This window comes from Giraffa tippelskirchi, chromosome 3 (genome assembly GCF_054371585.1).
Source record: "Giraffa tippelskirchi isolate mGirTip1 chromosome 3, T2T-mGirTip1v1.2.pri, whole genome shotgun sequence".
NCBI classification, from domain to species: domain Eukaryota; kingdom Metazoa; phylum Chordata; class Mammalia; order Artiodactyla; family Giraffidae; genus Giraffa; species Giraffa tippelskirchi.
In genome coordinates this window covers 7,079,365-7,097,878 of record NC_137277.1, presented here as the reverse complement: position 1 = coordinate 7,097,878, position 18,514 = coordinate 7,079,365, and the positions used below count along the sequence as shown (strand labels likewise).

Genomic DNA, 18,514 nt, shown 5'->3' with positions numbered 1-18,514 from the left:
TCTTCCTGCTGCCGTTTTGCATCCCTCCCAGATCTCTGTGCCACACAGAAACCAGAATCATCATACTCAAGAGCAGGTTCAGTCCCTGGTCTCCCAAGATCCTTACTCTACTCTTTAGAGCCCTGCAGTTTACCCGGTTCCCTTTCATGGGTTCGCAAGGAGTCGGACACGACTGAGCGACTGAACTGAACTTTCTCTCTTAGCCTCCAAGCCTCTACTTTTCACAAAACTCCTTTGGATCTGTTATTTCCATTCCAGACCATGCTAAACCCCTTCCCACCCAAGAGCCTCTGCGTGTGCTCTTTCCTCTGCTTGGAAGATTTCTTGTCTGTCTCACTCGTGTCCTCCATTCCCACCCCTGAACCTGGCTAAGACCTACTTGTACTTAGGGTTTCTGGTTGAAATGTTACTGCCCAGGTGAGCTTTCCTGGCCACCTCTATGCATGATTCAATTAGGTCTCCCCAAGGTGTGCTCACATCCAGAGCACTCTGAACTTTCCATCAAAACCTATGATGCCTTCCCTTCCCTGATGTAGCTCCTTGTAAGTAAGGATCATTTCCGTATTGTGGTATCCCCAGGACTGAGCACAGACGCTGACTCAAAATGAACACTCATAATTGTCTGTTCCCTGAATCTTAATATAGTACATCTTGATTATTTGATTAGAATAGAGTGCTAAGAATGGCTGGGCTTTACTGGATTAATAGGTATGAAAATTCCGATCTTTGATATTTAAGGCTAAATTCTTTTAGTGAAACCATACACCTTTTCATACTCCCACCAGGAACAACCAGTTATCATCACTGAATATTAACTTGTTTTCATCTTTGCCAATACAGTCATCCAAAAAGTAGAGGAAGGGGGTAGTCTGTCAAATCTCTGTGAGTGATAGAAGACTGGAATAGACCCCTTGATCTAGTTACCCCAGGCAGGCCCACGTGATACCCCATCCTTGAAGGTTTCTGGGCTGTAAGACTCCTCAGCCTTCCTGGTGGCACTTGAGGGGAGTGGCGGAGACAGCGAGGAGGGGCAGTGGAGTGGCGTTGCCTGGAGATCACCTCTGAGAGGCACCTCCACCCCACTGAGCCACATCCAGCCATCCACAGTGCGTCTGTCGCTGAAACATGTGACCGCGCCACTTCGCAGGAGGGCAGTTTGTAGCCTGGTAGAGAGAGGACAGCAAGTAAAGTGTGACTTAACAGCAACTCCCTCCTTTTTTGAACCCCGATTAAAATATCAAAGGGACGGTGGCCGTGGTTACCACCTTCTCACCTGCTCTGAGTTGCTCAGCCTTTAGGTTCTTGCTCTGCTCCTGGACTGCTTAAAGTTGCCCTTTTCTAGTTCCTCCAGACATGAACTGAACTTCTCTACATCAGCCAGGCAGCTCATTTGGAGACATGTAGCTGTGAATTCCATAGTCAGCTCAAAATCAGCCATTTCCCTTATCCCACTCTCTACTTATTCCCTTATTATTTACATACATAGCTCCCTTAGCTGTAAACACGTCCAAAGGTAGGGACTGTGTCTTTCTTCCCCCCACTCCCCAGATCCCATTGCTGCTTCCTAGCACAGACCTTTCAGTGTAGTACACACTCAAACATTAACCAAAGTGCAATTCAGAGAGGACAGCAGCTGCAGCTAACTCATCAGGACCGCCTAGCATTGACCGGGTTACAGATCCTGGTCTTCATTCCTGGATCACCTTTCTTCATTCCCTGTAACTGTTTTAATAGTAGACAGAATTATTCAGCGGCTTAAGAGTGGTGGACCTGAAGAGTCTTTTAAGTTTTCTTCTCCCAAGTAGTTAGTAGGATTTGGAATACTTTCTGTGATCTGTTTGCCCTGTAACTGTCACTGTATATGATGGAATATCTCCTTAATCAGTTCCAAAGGGTGAATAAAACTGATTTGAGGGGAATCTCAGCCGGGGTCCTGGTAGGGAACACATGACACACCTAACTTGGCTACCCTGAGGAGATTCGATTGACGAGACTGTTCACAAGAAAGGCGTGGGCAGGGTTTCTCTCGAAACCGCAGGGGATGGTGCAGTGCCCAGAGCTAGAAACCGGGTTACCGTCTGAGGCTTGTAGAAGGAAGACAGCAGAGCAGAGGAAGCGGGAGGCGCTGCCAGAACCCGGAGGAGGAGGTGCCTGAGTCAGGAGGGCTGAGACCGTCCACAGAATCCCCAGACAGGAAGCCGCCTTCTGTGGGCCTCCCCATTGGGGAACCAGAGAGCCTGTGGAAGGTCCGTACGGATGGAGGGCACAGAAGGGTGAAGGAGAGCGTCCACTGGACCTGGAGAGGCTCAGGAGTACTGTCTACCTTTTGCAATTAGGCTCTTTACTTATGAGGGCTTTAAAAGAAGGAAATTTGCCAGCAGCTCTATCTGTATAGCTGTTTTTCTAAAGTGCTTTACAGAAAGAAAAAAAAAAGAATCGATGGCCAAGATAGAGGCCACTGAGTCCCATCTACCCACCGAGCTCTTTTGATTCCACCTCTGTAGGTATCTCGAATCTGTCTCCTTCCCTCCACCGCACCGTCCCACTGCAGTCCCAGTGCTGGCATCTTTCAGCTGGCAGCTATAGTTGCTCTCACCTGGTCTGCCCTCCACTTCATTCTCACACTGGACTGTTTGAAAAAGGCAGACCTGACTGTCACTCTTCAGTGACTTCTGATCACTTTGAACTCCCTGATTTTCTCACTGGAGCTTTCTGCCTGGACTACTCATACGCAGTCCTTTGGGCGTCCCCTCAAATATTACTCTCTGACCGCATTCCCCCTCCCTCCCAGATTAAAGGAGGTCCCTGTCTTTTCTGCTCCCTGATCCTCCACTTAACACAGCACGAGTCCACATTTTCAGTTTAGTTTGTGTGCTTACCTGTCTAATTGCCTCCATCACCTCCACCCTGGCAGTGGGGTGGGGACTTAACATGCTAGCCTGGTCCCTCTGTCTCTCATGGGATTACAGACTCTCCTGCCATGGAGCCGGATTAGCTGCTTCAGAAGTGGAAAATGCTTTTGGAAGTAGGTTTTTTTGGTTCAGAATAGCAGCACCCTAGATGTAAGACCCCTGACCTTGAGATTTTCAGAGTCATAGATTCACATGCAGTTGCCAGTGATTAAGCTCAGTGACTGATGCCTTTTTTTCTATTAGATTCTGTGGGGTGGATCTTGGGTCCCACAATGACTATAAATCAGTAGACCCTATTTAGTTCACATCTTGGATCAGTAAGGCCTGAGTAAAACTTAATAAACTCTGTTGTCATTAATTTGGGGCAGCAGAGGACTTTTTTGGGAACTCCTGCTTTTTTTTGCTGAAGCAACAGGAAGTGAGTGAGATCCTAGAGCGTAGAGCTGATGGACCAGAGCAGGTTTGCCTGTCGTTAGAGAACAGCTGACTGCTGTTCCCCTGGCTTGAGAGGCTTTGGTTGTTTTATTTTGTTTGGTGTTTTTTGTGGAGAGGGTTGTAGGATTTAGCCTAAAGTTGAAAGCCTTCCATTAATGAACAAGGACAGTAGCTAAATATATATCATTGAAGAGTTAGCTATGTGTGTGTATTAGTCGTGTCAGACTCTTTGCAACCTCATGGACTGTTGCCCGCCAGACACTTCTGTCCATGGAATTCTCCAGGCAAGAATACTGGAGTGGGTAGCCATTCCCTTCTCTAGGGGATCTTCCCAACCCAGGGATCTTCAGCCAGGAAGTTTTGTGATTATTTTGGTTATTTCCGATTAGGAGTTTTGATACCATTAGTAAAGGTTTTACTAACTTAGGGAAGCTTAACCAGTCTGTTAGTCAGTGGCTGCCAAGTGGACCAAGGGAACCATTCACCCCTCTATTTGCCTGATAGCAAGTTGGGAAGTCTGCCATGTTCCTTCCATTCAAAGTTCTGTGCAAGCTGAGCAGAACTAAAGATGCAAAGAGTGTAACCTGAGGTTGGGGCTGGGGGAATGTAACCTTCCTCACACTTCAACTGGGCTTCCCTGGTGATTCAGATGGTAAAGAAGCTGCCCACAATGTGGGAGACCTGGGTTCAATCCCTGGCTTAGGAAGATCCCCTGGAGGAGAGCATAGCAACCCACTGCAGTATCCTTGCCTGGAGAATTGCATGGACAGAGGAACCTGGTGGAGTACAGTCCGTGGGGTCACCAAGAGTCGGACACAACTGAGTGACTAAACACACTTCACCCAGGAAGTTTTCCTGTAACCCCTAAACTGGACTTAGGTCTTTCCCTTTGATGTTTGGAACTCAGACGTTTTCTGTTGAATCAATCTTTGCTGTAGAACCCGTAAATCCCCCCTCTCCTGGCATCCCCCCATGGGGTTGCCACAGGCGTTTCACCAGACTCCAAGCTCCGTGGGGAGGGAAGGGTGGCCATTGTGTTGTCAGTTCACCTGGCTCAGGGCTTAGCAATCTCATTCCTGGCAGGCTATGGCAGGATCGTTGAGTTTTTCAAATGCACAGCATTTTCTCTCTTGCAACTCCCTCATATTGATCTTTGTCTGTCCACCATGCTCCACCCTTACCAATTGCCCCAAACCCCCGCAGTTGAAATCCTGACACTCTTGAGAGCATTGCATTCTTCTGTTGAGCAGTCAGCTATACCAAAGTAATAGGTCTTCTGCAAGTCGCCAGATACAGAAGACAGTTACTTTGAATGGAAACTCTTGGTACCCCTTTGGTATATAGTTTATTTTGGGGTACTGCCTGTGCATTTTGGTTTCACTGCCTCCAGATTCATCTGGGTGGAGTAATAGTTACATAAGTGTGAACGACCTTCCTGTTTTGTTAAAATGGCATGGGCAACTTTCTTAATGACAGCCAAACCTGGAGAGGTTGATAAGAGTAGCCAATCGTGGTTGTTGTTGTTGTTGAGTACTGAAATATTTCTCAAAGAAAAATAATCTTGTTTTGGTTATTCTTATAATTATTCTTATGATAATAATTTGGTTAGTCGTCTTAATTGTTCATCCTCCTACATATATGAACATTATAAAGGAAATCTTTCATTTAAAAAGGGGGACTGATCCTGAACTCTTAACGATCATGGGTATGTGAGAGAGAGAAGGAGCATGTGGGCATTTTTCTTTCTGCATCATCTTGACTGCCATTCAGAAGAAGGAAAAAGGTGAAGATCTTCATTACGGTCCTTTGTAAGCCTTTTGCTGGAGGAGTTGTAGCTATAAAATTAACAGCCTGCAAAAGTAAGTCACTAGCCAGACATGCATGCTGAACCAGGCATCTTACTGGTCCAGGAAGTGCCCATGCTGAGAGCTGTCAGTTGGGACACATGTAGAGACCTTCCCTCCCTAGTCCACCCAGGACATACCCTTTTCATCAGTCATATTGAAATTTCCCTTCCCTGCCTACCCACCCCTCCCTTCTGCTTTTTTAGCTTGGAGAAAGTTAGAAGCGTAGTATTATGGGAAGGATTTGGGGTACTCCCTTTTGAGGTACTCCACATGGTGCTTAAGTTACAGGAAGACAGATTGCCTAATTCTGACTTCCTTTATTTTGCCTCTCTTCCCTTGGAGGGAACAGATTCATGACAATCAGTCTTCCTTTGAGGGTCTACTTGAGAGATATTTTCACCAAGGCATTTCATGGTAACATGTAACGTATGGTGCCCTTTCTCTTGTCCCCAGGCCCAGCTAGCTCTGATCCTATGTGCATTACTTAGAACAAACCCCCCACATACAAATCAGTTCCTCAGAATATGCTAGATGCCATTCTGAGGATTGTGGAGCATGCCGACGAGAGTGGTGTGGAGCCAGGCTCTTAGGGTGCTTGCAGCTTAGGAGAGGACAGAGCATTCGGCTGCACAGTACTAACAGCGGTGGGTGAGATGTGAGTAGGTGAGGAAGAGGGAAGCCGTGAGATGGTGGACCTGGAGGACTGTGTTTAGAGAAGTGGGTGAGAAGGACAGAAAGTAGTTGGTGGCTAAATTATGAAAAGTGGAATGCCAAACTGAGAATAACTTGGACCCATAGGAGGCTCCTCAAGACTTCTTAACAGGAAAACAAGTGGTGTTTGAAGTGATTCAGAGCACCAAATATAGATTGAGGTCACACCTGGTCAGCCTTAAACTATAACACCTGGACCTTTGGGAGGCTAGGCCTCTTGATCCACCAGTATTTCTCTTTTGAACTGATCCCCGTTAATAGCAGCTGCTTAGGGAGGGTAGCGAGATCTCTCTTGGGCAACAGGAGAAAAGGCACTGCGTAACTGGTTGTATTCAAGTGGGATTATACAAGCCTTGAGTGACTTTTACCAGTGGAAGGTTTGGGGGTTTTCTGGGCAAAACCTAGCATGCCGGTGTCGCTGGTGGTCAGAAAGTAAAGTTGATCAACAAATGCCCTTTGGATTTCTTTAGTTTGGTAAATAGAATCCTTTCTTAACAGGAAAGTAATGTAAAAAATTAAGAATTTAGGGCTTCTTGATCCCCAAAGAAATGAATCTTCTGGAAATATCCATTTCAAAAGGAACAAAAAACACATTTCGTGGCACAGATATTATACTTCTGTTGAAAGAGTTCATCACCATAAACCAAAAATAACTCCCTTAATGTTATATCATTACATAAATACTTTTTTAAATGAATAGATTTTCTTTTAATAAAACAGCGTAATTTGGTGTTTACACTCATTTTTATAAATCTGCCAAAATTGAGAGAGTTTTAAAATTTCACATATACATTTCTTCTCAACTTTCTGGTCTTCAGGGGCCCATTCAGCTGTCTTGACGGGGTCAAAAGGAACCTGCTGTGTCTTTACAGAGTTGTCGTCTTTCATCATGGAGACTGACCTGCCATGAATTTGAGGACTTGCTCTGTGTGCTTGCATAAGCAACTTCGGTTTCCGTGGGGCCAGGAACCTTAATCATTAAACTACGTTTAAGTTGATCATCTCATCATCAAAATTCAGAGGAGCCCGTCTGCAGTGTGGGTGCTCTGCATGATTTGGCGCACACTAGAGCGAGCGGCACAGCCAAGATGTTTTTCATGTTGAGCAAAAGCCGTACCAGATGGAGCTGGTGATCGTAAAGCACTTACCTAAAGTGTTCAGAATGAGTCAGTGGCAGTTTGAGGCCGACACAGTCATCCGTACTAAGGGAGTCGGAGAAGCTAAGGAGCATCCTAATAGTTTCTAATAAAATATGTAACAGGCTGAAGAGAACTGATTTTAAATGGCTGTCCCAGTACTGTTGCCCTAGCCAGGGCCCTGTACAGTTGTTCTTAGGGTTATAATCTTTAAAAAAGTCTGTGTGTGTGTGTGTGTGTGTGTGTGTTTGAATTTATGTGGTAGGATCACCATAGCTCTTTACATTTGTCTTCAAGTCAGGGCAGTATTTCAGTGTTGCCTGAGTGGAATTGGTTGATCTTTAAAGAGCTGGGAAACCTCACTGCCTTATGTAGAATTTCTATAAAGCGGGGACCAGCTGTACTGGTATTTTTATTTTTATATGGTGAAAGAGCTTAAATATGAAATCGTTTCTTTTCTGTACAAATGCTCTCTCTTATACATTGCTTCACAAACCGATACAAAACTTTGAATAATTTTTCCCTGAGGAAGTGTTGAACCCTTTGCAAGCTGTTAGAATGAATGTTGAAAGCTTTGGTGGGTACTGTTGTAGAACTGTACGGCTTTTTTGTCTTTTTTAAATCATGGTTTCCTTATTTTGTTTATTTACAAATGACTGGATATGTTCAGGCAAGAAAATACCCCCCCTCCCCCATATTTCAAAATACAGCGGTCTGTAAACAAACTTTATCTACCATTTCCCTAAAAGACACTTTTTTTCTGTAATTTGTATAGAAAATGCAGTGCCGTTCTTGTCACTCAGGAATGGTATGAAAGGAGCAGGGAAGGGAATTACCTACTGGAATGCTCAAACTCTGCATTTAAAATGCAGTCAGCACAGAAGTCTCATCCTCTGTGTTTTCACAATGAAACAAAAATCCCAGTTCTGTGTTAATGTGTGTGCTGTTGGTGCCCATGGACAGCGTTACATCAGAGATACCTAATTCAAATAAAACTCAGTTCCCCAGCATTGCCATGTCTTTTTAGATCTAATACTGCTAATACGTAAGGCACAGTAACTATCATGAAGTAAATGTGTCCATGACAACAGCTGGACGGTGGCTCTGTACTGATCGCTGTTGCTGCTCCTGCTTAGTTGCTTCAGTTGTGTCCGACTCTGTGCAACCCTATGGACTGTAACCCACCAGACTCCTCTGTCCATGGAATTCTCCAGGCAAGAACACTAGAGTGGGTTGCCATGCCCCCTCCAGGGGATTTTTCCAGCCTAGAGATTGAATCCAGGTCTCCTGCATTGCACGCAGATTCTTTACCACTGAGCCACCACTGCTTATTAATTTTCTCATTTAACCCTCTCAGCGGTAGGCATTATCACCACTTTATAGATGGGTAACCAAAATCTTGAAAATGGTCTTTTGGCCAAGGCCACACAACTCCTTGTTGGTCAAGTTGGAATATGAACCCATGTGAGCCTGTCAAGTCCTGTCACATTAGGTGTATCCTAAGGGGTCTGAGACCTGAATCTTTGACCTCTGGCATTTTTTTCGTTCTTCTTTTTTAAAACTATTTGGAAAGCTTTAAGTTGGCAGTATAAATGGAAATTTGCATTGCCTTTAGAATAGTCTCAGATTGAGGGTGGGGTCGGGGCAACAGTGAATCATGTTATCAAAATTGTATAATGTATAAGGGGTGGGAGGGAGGTTCAAGAGGGAGGGGATATATGTATACATATAGCTGATTCACTTTGTACAGCAGAACTAACAACACTGTAAAGCAATTATACTCCAATAAAAAATATGTATATACAGAAGTGTAACATGTGGAATCCTCTGAGTTATCATTTGTGCAGAAAGTTCTTATTTCCAGGAATTAAATTTTTTCACAGGTTAGTGGTGTCAGGCGATTGTGGCGGGGGTTTCTGAAGCCTTGCTGTGTTCTTTTCTGCTCCCCTGTGTGTTTTCGGGTGAACAAGGCCCTGGTGTGTGTTGCTTACAAGTAAATTGGACTAGAATATTACTGTTCTCTTGACTGAAATATTTCTTTCAGTTGAATTACGATATACATATAGAAAAATTATATATCATATAAGTGCACGGTTCAGTGAATTTTCACAGGCTGAATATACCCAGGTTTATCAGCTTGCAGGTTGAGAAATTTAACTTTAGCAGCCAATGTGTCCCTTCCATGGAACAGACTGCAGTAGTTTTAATTCTCCTTTGCAAACCTCAGACCATTCCTTATCTTTTAGTTTTCTTCCTGTAATCTTACTTTGAGTCTTTTTGCAACCGGAAGAACAAATGAAAGCTTCACTAAAACTTGTCTCTTCCTCCTCTCATAATCTCATCTCTTGATCAGTCTGCTTCCGTTAAACCAAAGTGTTTTGATGGCTACAAAGTCATCACTCGAGGGAATATGGGGGTTGGCATAGAACATGCAGCTGTGGGGTAACAACTAAAAACATTCCTTGGAATTTTCAAACCAGAATGAAAAGGTGGTGGTTGAACTCAGTCATCTCTTTTGTTAAGAGGTCATGAATGAGTGAAGGGTGGGTTGCCTGTGTTCGGGGAAGTGGCAATAGGAGCAGTCTCCGCCTTCTCAGAACTCTTCCTGGACTTGAGCAGATCACTGGAGGGTGGGAGCTTCATCTAAAGCCACAGCACAGTCAGCATGGTCTCTGTGGGCACAGACGCATCTGATCCTGGCGCCCTTGGCTCTGCTTTAGGCTCACTTATGTCAGTTTATGCCCTTCACTGTTTCAAGCATTTAAACTTAATTTTCAGCTCTTAAATTATGCCATCCTGGGCTTTCATGGTTTGAGTGTGAAAGCTGATGTACCTGCTGGGTGGAAAGCCTTGGTCGTCACTCTTGGTGACCCTGGCTTAGCAGAGCCCTTTCTCCTGTTCTCTGTCTCCTGCAGAACCAGTCTTTGCTTAATTTACTGACTGTGGAGATTTAGAGGCTCACCATAGCAGTACCATGGCTTTCTGACAAAGTGATAATCTGGATACTAGAATGTTCAGAGAACTAAAATTTTAGCCTCCCATATTCAAACATTACATTAAAAATAATCTAAGTGGTGGGAAGTTCCCTGGTGGTCCAGTGGTTGGGATCCTGAGCCTTCACTGCCAGGCTCATCCCTAGTTAGGGAACTGAGATTCCACAAGCCACGCATCCAAAGTAATGATGATGATCTCAACGTATTAGTTCCATATTTCTCTACCTTCTTGGGAGAAGAGCATACTAAACAACAGGTATTAATTTTGTTCTGCAGAAAACCATAGTTCTAAAAGTGGTGCCAAATCTGGGGGTTGCCCTGAAGTTTCTTTTGTTGTTGGGGTTGTGGGCATTTTTTTAGGGGGAGGTTTTCCTCTGTCTTAGGTGACAAGAAGAATGTACAGTTCCAAAAGCTTGGCGTGTAGCACGTTTGCTGCAGAGTTATTAGTCACAAATTAAAACTGCCCTTTTTACCTCTGTAGGTCCAAATGGGCCATAATGCTTTATAAGATAATTACTAGACCACGTTTTTCTTCTGGCCCTTCTTTTTGGTAGACACGAGAATCCTGGCCTGAAGCTCCTCTGCTCTCGTGCTCTGGAATCTTCTGTGATCTGGGTGGATTAGCCGTGGTGCTCAAGGCCAGACACTGATGTCATTGTGGCAGGGAGCGCCTCAGAAGCCCCTCTCTCTCTCCAGCCGTCCTTGGTGTGCGGGCGTGCATGCACTTTATACTTGCCTAGCAACAGAATAACTTCTCTGTTCACAGTACAGTTTTTGAAAAAAATTTAAGGGAAAATAATGAAAAGAAAAAGGTTTTCATCTGAGTCTGATGGGATTTACCAGTAGCTGGGTTTTTGTTTTTTTTTTTTTTTTTTTTCAGCTCTCTATCACCTGTATTAGCTCTTGCAAGATTTGCTGCCTTGTCTTGTGCGTACTTCAGCTCAGTGACTGACTGAGGACTTCAAGTTAGCCAGCATCACCAGTAGGCACCAGCTTTGTAAGACTCCTCAGGTGCAGCCTCCTTTCAGGAGTGAATTCACTGGGAGGCATCTTTAGTGCAGCTTCACTATTTGTTGGTGTCTGTATCAGTCTCATCTATCCTTTCCAAAGTTATATCTCACTTTGAAACGTTAATACTACATGTACATCAAGCATTCCAGGTTGTAAATTGGCAGTGAGCCCAGCATTGTTCAGCATCATGAATAAATAATTTTTTAAAAGAATTTGACCAGCTTCCTTTTAGAATTTTGCTCCATAGGATAGATTAACTACCACTGTACCAGTCAACCCATCAGCATTTTCCTGTGTTTGCCGTTTTGGAGTTGGGCTCACATTTCAGTTTCTCTTTTTAAGTTAATAGCTTTTTAAAAATGCCTTAAAAAAAAAATAAAAAAAAAAAAAAAATAAAAATGCCTTATACCCTTTGCCTTTTGTTAGAAATCTGGGTTCAGAGGGTGGATTTTATACTGTGCCTAGCTCTATTCTGCTTCTTTTAATACTCTGCAGATGACAGTATCTTGGCCTGACCTGTCCATATAAGTCAGTATTGGAGAGCACCTTCGAGTTCTGAAAATATATGTGGTCTTTGCTAGCTCATAACCTTGGATTACATCACATTTCTACGTCTCTTTTCACTTTGTAGAATGCTTAGTTCTATGGTCTCTGGGTCTTTCCCCTAATTAGGCTGGTTGGTGTGCTTCGAGCATTCTCTAAGTCTGCCCTTGAGGATAAGGGAAGTAGGACTTGCTGTGTTTCTTCATTAAAATACGTTTTTCCCTTACAAGGGCACACAGCAGAGCCTGCAGGTGGCAGTGTGGCTGACCCATACTTGGGTCACCAGAGGCAGTATGGGGAGAGCCCCGGGTGGGGTCTCGTGGCTGTGAGGTCCCTGGACAGCCCTCTCTGTTGCCACCCACCTGTGCAGTTACTCCTTCCCTGTCCTTCATTCTCTGGTCAGTGTTTGCTCTTCTCCAGAATTTCCTCACAGAAACTCACGTTTTATTTTTCCCTCCGTTTCCTTTTCTGCTGAGGCTTTAATGCTAGATTTTTAGGAGTCTGAACATCTCATTTCCAGAGACGACAACTCTTCAAGTTGCCATAACTCGGCTTGTTGGAAATCACAAGTTTGGCGTCTGTGTGATCATACTCCAAAAGAACACCTTTTACAAACAAATGCAAAAGGCACCATAATCATCCCCATAGCTTCTCACCTAAGAGTGAAAAGGAAATGACTGTTTTCTCTCCTTGTTTGAATTCTTTTCAGGTTTTGAATGAAGAATGTGATCAGAACTGGTACAAGGCAGAGCTCAATGGGAAAGACGGCTTCATCCCCAAGAACTACATAGAAATGAAACCACATCCGTAAGTTGGGCTCTGCTTGACCATCCAGGGTCAGACACGCCTGCCTGTTTCTAACTGTTTTTAAAATTGAGATCATCAGGATGGATGTCATACTTTTTATTCTCTTTTCCAAGGGAATTAACAAAGCACGTTGGTTTTCCATGCTCGTAAGAGCACGTAACGAGAGCGCAGCAGTCAGTAGTGTTCTGTCTTTCGATGGTAATTGTCAGTGGTCTGCAAATGATAAAAGTTAGGTCCGTGATTATTCTTCTGTGAAACCCTTGGTGCCAGATGTGTTTTGCATTTTGCAAAAAAATGCCAGATTCTGTGCTTTTTGAGTTTTAGGAAAGGTACTTGTCACATGGTTTTGTATTGATATGTTTGATTTTCATATGGGACCGTGTCTTAATAATCTTGATACCACCAGGGCACAGTACTGGGCCTGTCATTGGTTCTTGGTCAGTGTATACTATAATCACTGCCCTAGCCTCCATCTGAGTGTTCCCACTTCAGAGAAAACAACAGGCTGCTGGGAACAGTGGGGAAAAAAATTGTTTTTAATTCTAGAACCTTTTATGTTGCTATGTGCCAAAGTGGGGTCCTGGGAGCCCTTACAGGCCACTTCCCTCCCACCCTTCTCTTCCCCGCTCTTGTATCGACTCTGCTCCTACCTCAGACACAGTAGTTTTCTTGTATGTCAGGGAGAACTGAGGCTTTCAGTGCTCAGATTAGAATGCCACTGAGACATAGAGAAACGGTAGATCTTACCTACTTGTTTTAACAACAGAATGGTAAAGAAGACTTTTAGATGATTGCCCCGCCTCGAGTAGCAGCCCGTTTGTCCCTCTCCCCTGTTGTCACTGTTGTGATGTGTCCCTGTCGCTTCTCTTCCTCCAGATACTGCAGCAAAGATCTTAGCTTCTGCTTGTCTTACACAGATCTCACATCATCTTACCCAGGTGCCGTAGAGCGCAAAAGGGCCTTGACCGTGGTACAGCTCATTCCTCTCTATCCTGCAATTGAGAAGCTTCCAGTATTTCAATTTTAAAACCACTAATTTATGAATATAGTTCTCATCTTTTTAAATATCTTAGTTTATTGGAGTGTAGTCAATTTACAATATTGTGTTAGTTTTTAGATTCATTTTTCATAAAGGTTATCACAGAATATTGAGCAGAGTTCCCTGAGTTATACTGTAGGTCCTCGTTGGTTATCTGTCTTACATACAGTAGTGTGTGTACATCCCAAGCTCCTGATGTATGAATATAGTTCTCATTATAAAAGACTAACAGTGTAGAAAACTATAGAGCAGTGTGAGTTTCTCCCCATAGATGTACCCCTTTCACCAGCAAGTGAATGGGAGTTAAATGCTCCCTTATGAACTGAATCTACTCTAAGATGATGCTTTGCCTTCCATAAAACAAAACAAATGACTCAGGAGCTTCCCCCTAAACCATCTGTCAGGTTCAAGTTTTGGTCACTAAATTCTTACACAGTTCTCATTAAATGCAGAGACTGACCTTGGTACTGAGAAGTTAGGTTCTGTAGTTAAATTATGGTATAATAAAATGTCTGCACAATTAATAGGAAGTTATTTGAGAGATCACGTCCAGGAAGCCACCACCTGGAGAGTGAGGGTTGGGTTACCCTTCAGTTTGGTAATGGGAAGAAACCTATTAATATCTATTCTGTATATATACAGAACTGTCTGTAATGAAGCATCTTTGGGGTGTTCTTCAAGGAAACTTCTTATACTTCAAAAAGAACCGAGCGCCTTCTAATGGCTCACTAAATGTTTCAGGGAATGATTTACAAGGAGAAAACCAGTTTAACTTGTAAAGGACATTTTTCTAGTTTTTGTTTGGAACTTGGACTGTCTTATATCTTTGTAACTATGAGTTTGATCTCTCCCCACCTCCCCTAAAAAGATACTAGATTTCTTGAGGAATTTTTGTCTTCTGCTTTTATACTCCCTTGCAACTCATGCCTTGCTTCTGCACATAGTAGCTCAGTAAGTAGTTTTGAATTGATACTCAGACCCAAATGCTTGCAGAAAGGCTGGGACCAATTTGTTCATGACAATAAAAGCCAAAATACTAAATGAGGCGTTCCATGGAAGAGATTCCTGGCCCCTTGTCAGTGGACTGATAACGTCCCTCATTTGAGGTCCCTGTAACATTAGATTGGCGGGTTTTAACATGTAGCCATGCCTGGGTTACTAAAATGTTGGTGCAAGTAGTGCTATCCAAGATACTCCAAAAGACAGGCAGATCACTACAGATTCCTGGGACATGCACCGAGCACACTTCTGCATTCTTGTGGCCACTTAGGTTCCATAGTTGCTTTGGGGACTGTGTGGGCTTTTCGTGGACTGCATCACAGAATACACCCCTCTGGAAAAGCACTTGGGGAGTGGTCACTGGGAGTCACACAGGGCTTCCTACCTCTTGGTCTATACAAGCCAAAAATGTGCACATCTGTTCCTACAATCCTTCCTCAAGAGATCCAGGATTTGCTCAAGCTTTTCTGTAAAGGGCCAGATAATAAATATTTTAAGCCTTATGGGCCATGTGCAGTCTCTATCATGTCACATATTTGTCTTTGTTTGAATTTTATAAAATAACCCTTTAATTTTTTTAAATAGTCTTAGATTTAAAGTCATACCAAACCCATTCAGATTTAGGCCAAGGGTCATACATAGTTTGCTGACTTCAGCAGTAGATCCAGTGATAACAAAATCAGCTTAAGTTCTCTTTCATTTTCATATTTCCAGGCTGAAGGGGAATTCAGCAGAACATCAGGCTGTAATTTTTATATTAAGTAAACTGTCTGCGGCTCTAAATCCTTGTTTTTCTTCAGATTGTTTCAGGTGACTTCGGCATTTCAGATCTGACTGTTGAAAACATAGGAAAAGGCCATCTTCCTTGGATAGCTGCGGTTACTGGCCTGATGGTTGAAAAACCACTCTCGTGCCTGCTCCTGTCTCCCCACTATAGGGAACTTTGGAGTAATAATTGATCAGGAAGCTTCGAGTCCAGGCCCCGTGGTGCTTCCTTCCCAGACTCTGACTAGAAGGCAGGCAATGCTCATCCATCCGAGCTCTGAAAAAGGAAACCATAGTACAGAAAAGACCACGACCCTGAACCAGGGGGTGTGGTTGGCTTCTTAGGCCTGTTTCAAAGATGCAGAGCTGTTCTGTGACTGGATGTCAGCAGCACGGGGTCAGAGTTGGCTTCAGAGCTGTGGGAGGGCATGGAGCACCCTCCCCTCTCTCCCCCTTTTTAAAGTTTTTGTTAGGGAGGAAGAGGGAACTTAAAATGGAGTATGATCTAATACAGCGTTTGAGCTGACAAATTAAACACAGACTGCGAAATGATTGTTGGCATTAGTGTTGCAGCATGAGTTGTATATACTGGGGTAAATCCAAATATATGCTCTTCACATTAAATGTGTGTGGATGAGCGCCTGTGGGATATAATATAGACTTGAATTGGAAATAAGCTGCTTCTTCCCATGGTGTTGTAGCATAAAACCCATATTTTTAAAAAGTTTGACCGTAGCCATATAGTTCCACATAAATATCACCATTCGTTGCGTGCATGTTCAGTCATGTCTGACTCTTTGCGACCCATGGACTGTAGCCCTCCAGGCTCCTCAGTCCATGGAATTTTTCAGGCAAGAATACCGGAGTGGGTTGCCGTTTCTTCCTCCAGGGGATCTTCCTGATCCAGTGATTGAACCCAAGTCTCCTGTGTGTGTGTGTTCTGCATTGGCAGGTGGATTCTTTACCACTGAGCCACCTGGAAAGCCCAGATATCACCATTGAAAGAAGTTAGTTATAAACAATGTGAAATGCTAAGGAAGTGTACATGGTATTAAATTTTAACTCAGAGTGACAGCCGCTCCTCACGTAGCATCATATCCCTTCTATTGTGAGACATCCTTTCTCTTGGTGGGGGTTGCAGGGTGTTTAGTGAAAATAGGAGCAGACACCAAACTCTCCAGCTAATTTTCTATCTTTCAGTCTGGGTGCTTATAATAAGGTTGTGTTTACTTTGTAAAAATTCCAATCAGTACTTTGCATCACTACAGCATTATTTTTTTAAGTTGAAAATAAAAATTAGTCAATTTTAAGCTAGGAGCAAAGAAATACTGCCTCTGTATCGCCATGCAGCATAAGGGGAAGGTCTAAAAACACACACACCTACCTGCCAACAGTCACTGCCTCTGGGGAGTTTGGGAGAAAAGTCTTGCTTTTTATTTTTATTTCACGCACATCTAAGCTATTTTAATTTAGATCCATTACTTATACCTTAAAAAAAGGAAGACAGAAAGGAAAATGCCTGCCTGGTGGGAAGACGGCTGGCAGTCTATGAGGAAAGAGTGTGACTGTTGAGGAGCTTCACTCCACCTACCCCGCAGCCCAAGGACTGCCGAGGGCGTGTGCGCTGTCCACCGAGAGCACAGACCGAAACAGACGCACCTACGAGGTCGCAGCCCTGGGAGCTGTCCTTCCCCGGCTGGCCGCCATTCTGCTGTGTTACTGCCTGATTCTCTGGGGTGACCTTCCTGCCAGGCACTGGAGGACTCACCCTCGAGTTCTTTGTAGGCACAGGAAGATGGGTGGTACCAGCTCCCCAGGAGCTTGGCAGTACGTTGCCTCCAATGAGGAAGACACAGGGCTGCAGATTTCAGGCCTGTTTAAAATCACTAGTGGCAGCTTCTGAATGCACCCTTCCCAGCAGCCCCCATCTTTCTCTTTGAATTTTAGCAGAGTGCATTATTTCAGATTGAAGGCAAAAGGAGAAGAGGACGGCAGAGGATGAGATGGTTAGATAGCATCACCAACTCAATGGACATGAACTTGAGCAGACTCCGGGAGACAGTGGCAGACAGGGAAGCCCGGCATGCTGCAGTCCATGAGGTTGCAGAGAGTCAGACACGACTTAGCGACTGAACAATAATGACAGTTATTTCAGAGACATCTTGCAATGCAGTCACTTATAAGTAAGATAGATGTATGTTAGATTTATAACTTTAAAGGCCTCTTTGGTACCTTTGTTATTCTCTTTTGCACATTTAATGCATCTTAGTCAGATGAAGCCTGTAGGTCTTTATATCAGCTACAAGTGGTGTCAATTGCTTTTTTTAAATAACGACAGTAAAGACAGCTCTGCAGAGAGAACTTTGTTTTCACAGTCATCTGTCCTGTGTGGCTTTCCTGTGAGAAGTGAGGTGCCTGTGACCTGAAGCTGTTTCAGAGATTTCTTCTCCTCTTCCTCCTGGCCTGCCCCAGCCGCTCCTGCCCTTTTCCATGACTTCACCCACTTTTTCTTATGACCCCAGTGAATCAGCACTGGGAGAGGAGACTCGGTAACTTGCTCCAAATGCAATTAGTTGGCTCTGCACTGGGTAGACCATAGCATTCCTGGTGGCTCCTGAAAACCAACCTCTGAACCGTGACGGCAGAAGCCTTGAGAGGAGCATCAGCCACAGCTGTCAGCAGGGGCTGCTCCTTCCCAGCCCAAGCCTCTCCCCTTGGTGCAGTTAGAAGTGGCCCAGCTTTCCTGCCCCGCCTTCTCTTCATCCCACTGTAGAGGCTGCTGCCTTATCAAGTGGCTGCAGGAAGGCCTGTCTCACCTTAAGTGGTTCATCCTGTGCTCAGATCGATAGATCTGGGCTTTCCCCTGGTGCCTTGCTGATGAGTCACACAGGGGCCCACTGGGCTTTGGCTCAGGAGGCCCATTTTTAAGTGTCTTCCTCTGTAGAAAGAGTGGCCCACAGTCATGTCTTATGAGTCACTTTCTGGAGAGTGGGGAAGGAAGGGAGGAAGGCTGAAGGGAGAAGGTACCCCTCGCAGGCCGGGACGGGCGTGTGCTGACAGGAGGGCTGAGACGGAGGCCCTTCCCCCGGAGAGGAGTGTGCTGTTACGTTTAGGAGGCTGGACATCCCGTTTCTTTGTGGGGAAGCAGATGTTGACTGGCTTGCCTTCCTTCCTTAGGTGGTTTTTTGGCAAAATCCCCAGAGCCAAGGCAGAAGAAATGCTCAGCAAACAGCGGCATGACGGGGCCTTTCTTATCCGAGAGAGCGAGAGTGCTCCTGGGGATTTCTCCCTCTCTGTCAAGTACGTATTTCCTGCT

At 44.4% G+C, this 18,514-nt stretch overlaps 1 protein-coding gene across 4 annotated transcripts in view; it reads left to right on the top strand.

Moving 5' to 3' along the window:
• GRB2 (growth factor receptor bound protein 2) overlaps positions 1–18,514 on the top strand; it is a 67,288-nt gene that overhangs the window by 43,174 nt on the left and 5,600 nt on the right. For 2 of the 4 annotated variants that reach the window (XM_081575244.1, XM_081575243.1), the window contains exons 3-4: positions 12,298–12,395; positions 18,376–18,498. In XM_081575244.1, coding sequence (XP_081431370.1) covers positions 12,298–12,395; positions 18,376–18,498 — 221 coding nt within the window. The remainder of the gene's footprint in view (positions 1–12,297; positions 12,396–18,375; positions 18,499–18,514) is intronic. The other 2 variants (XM_081575246.1, XM_081575245.1) reach the window with 1 other exon arrangement.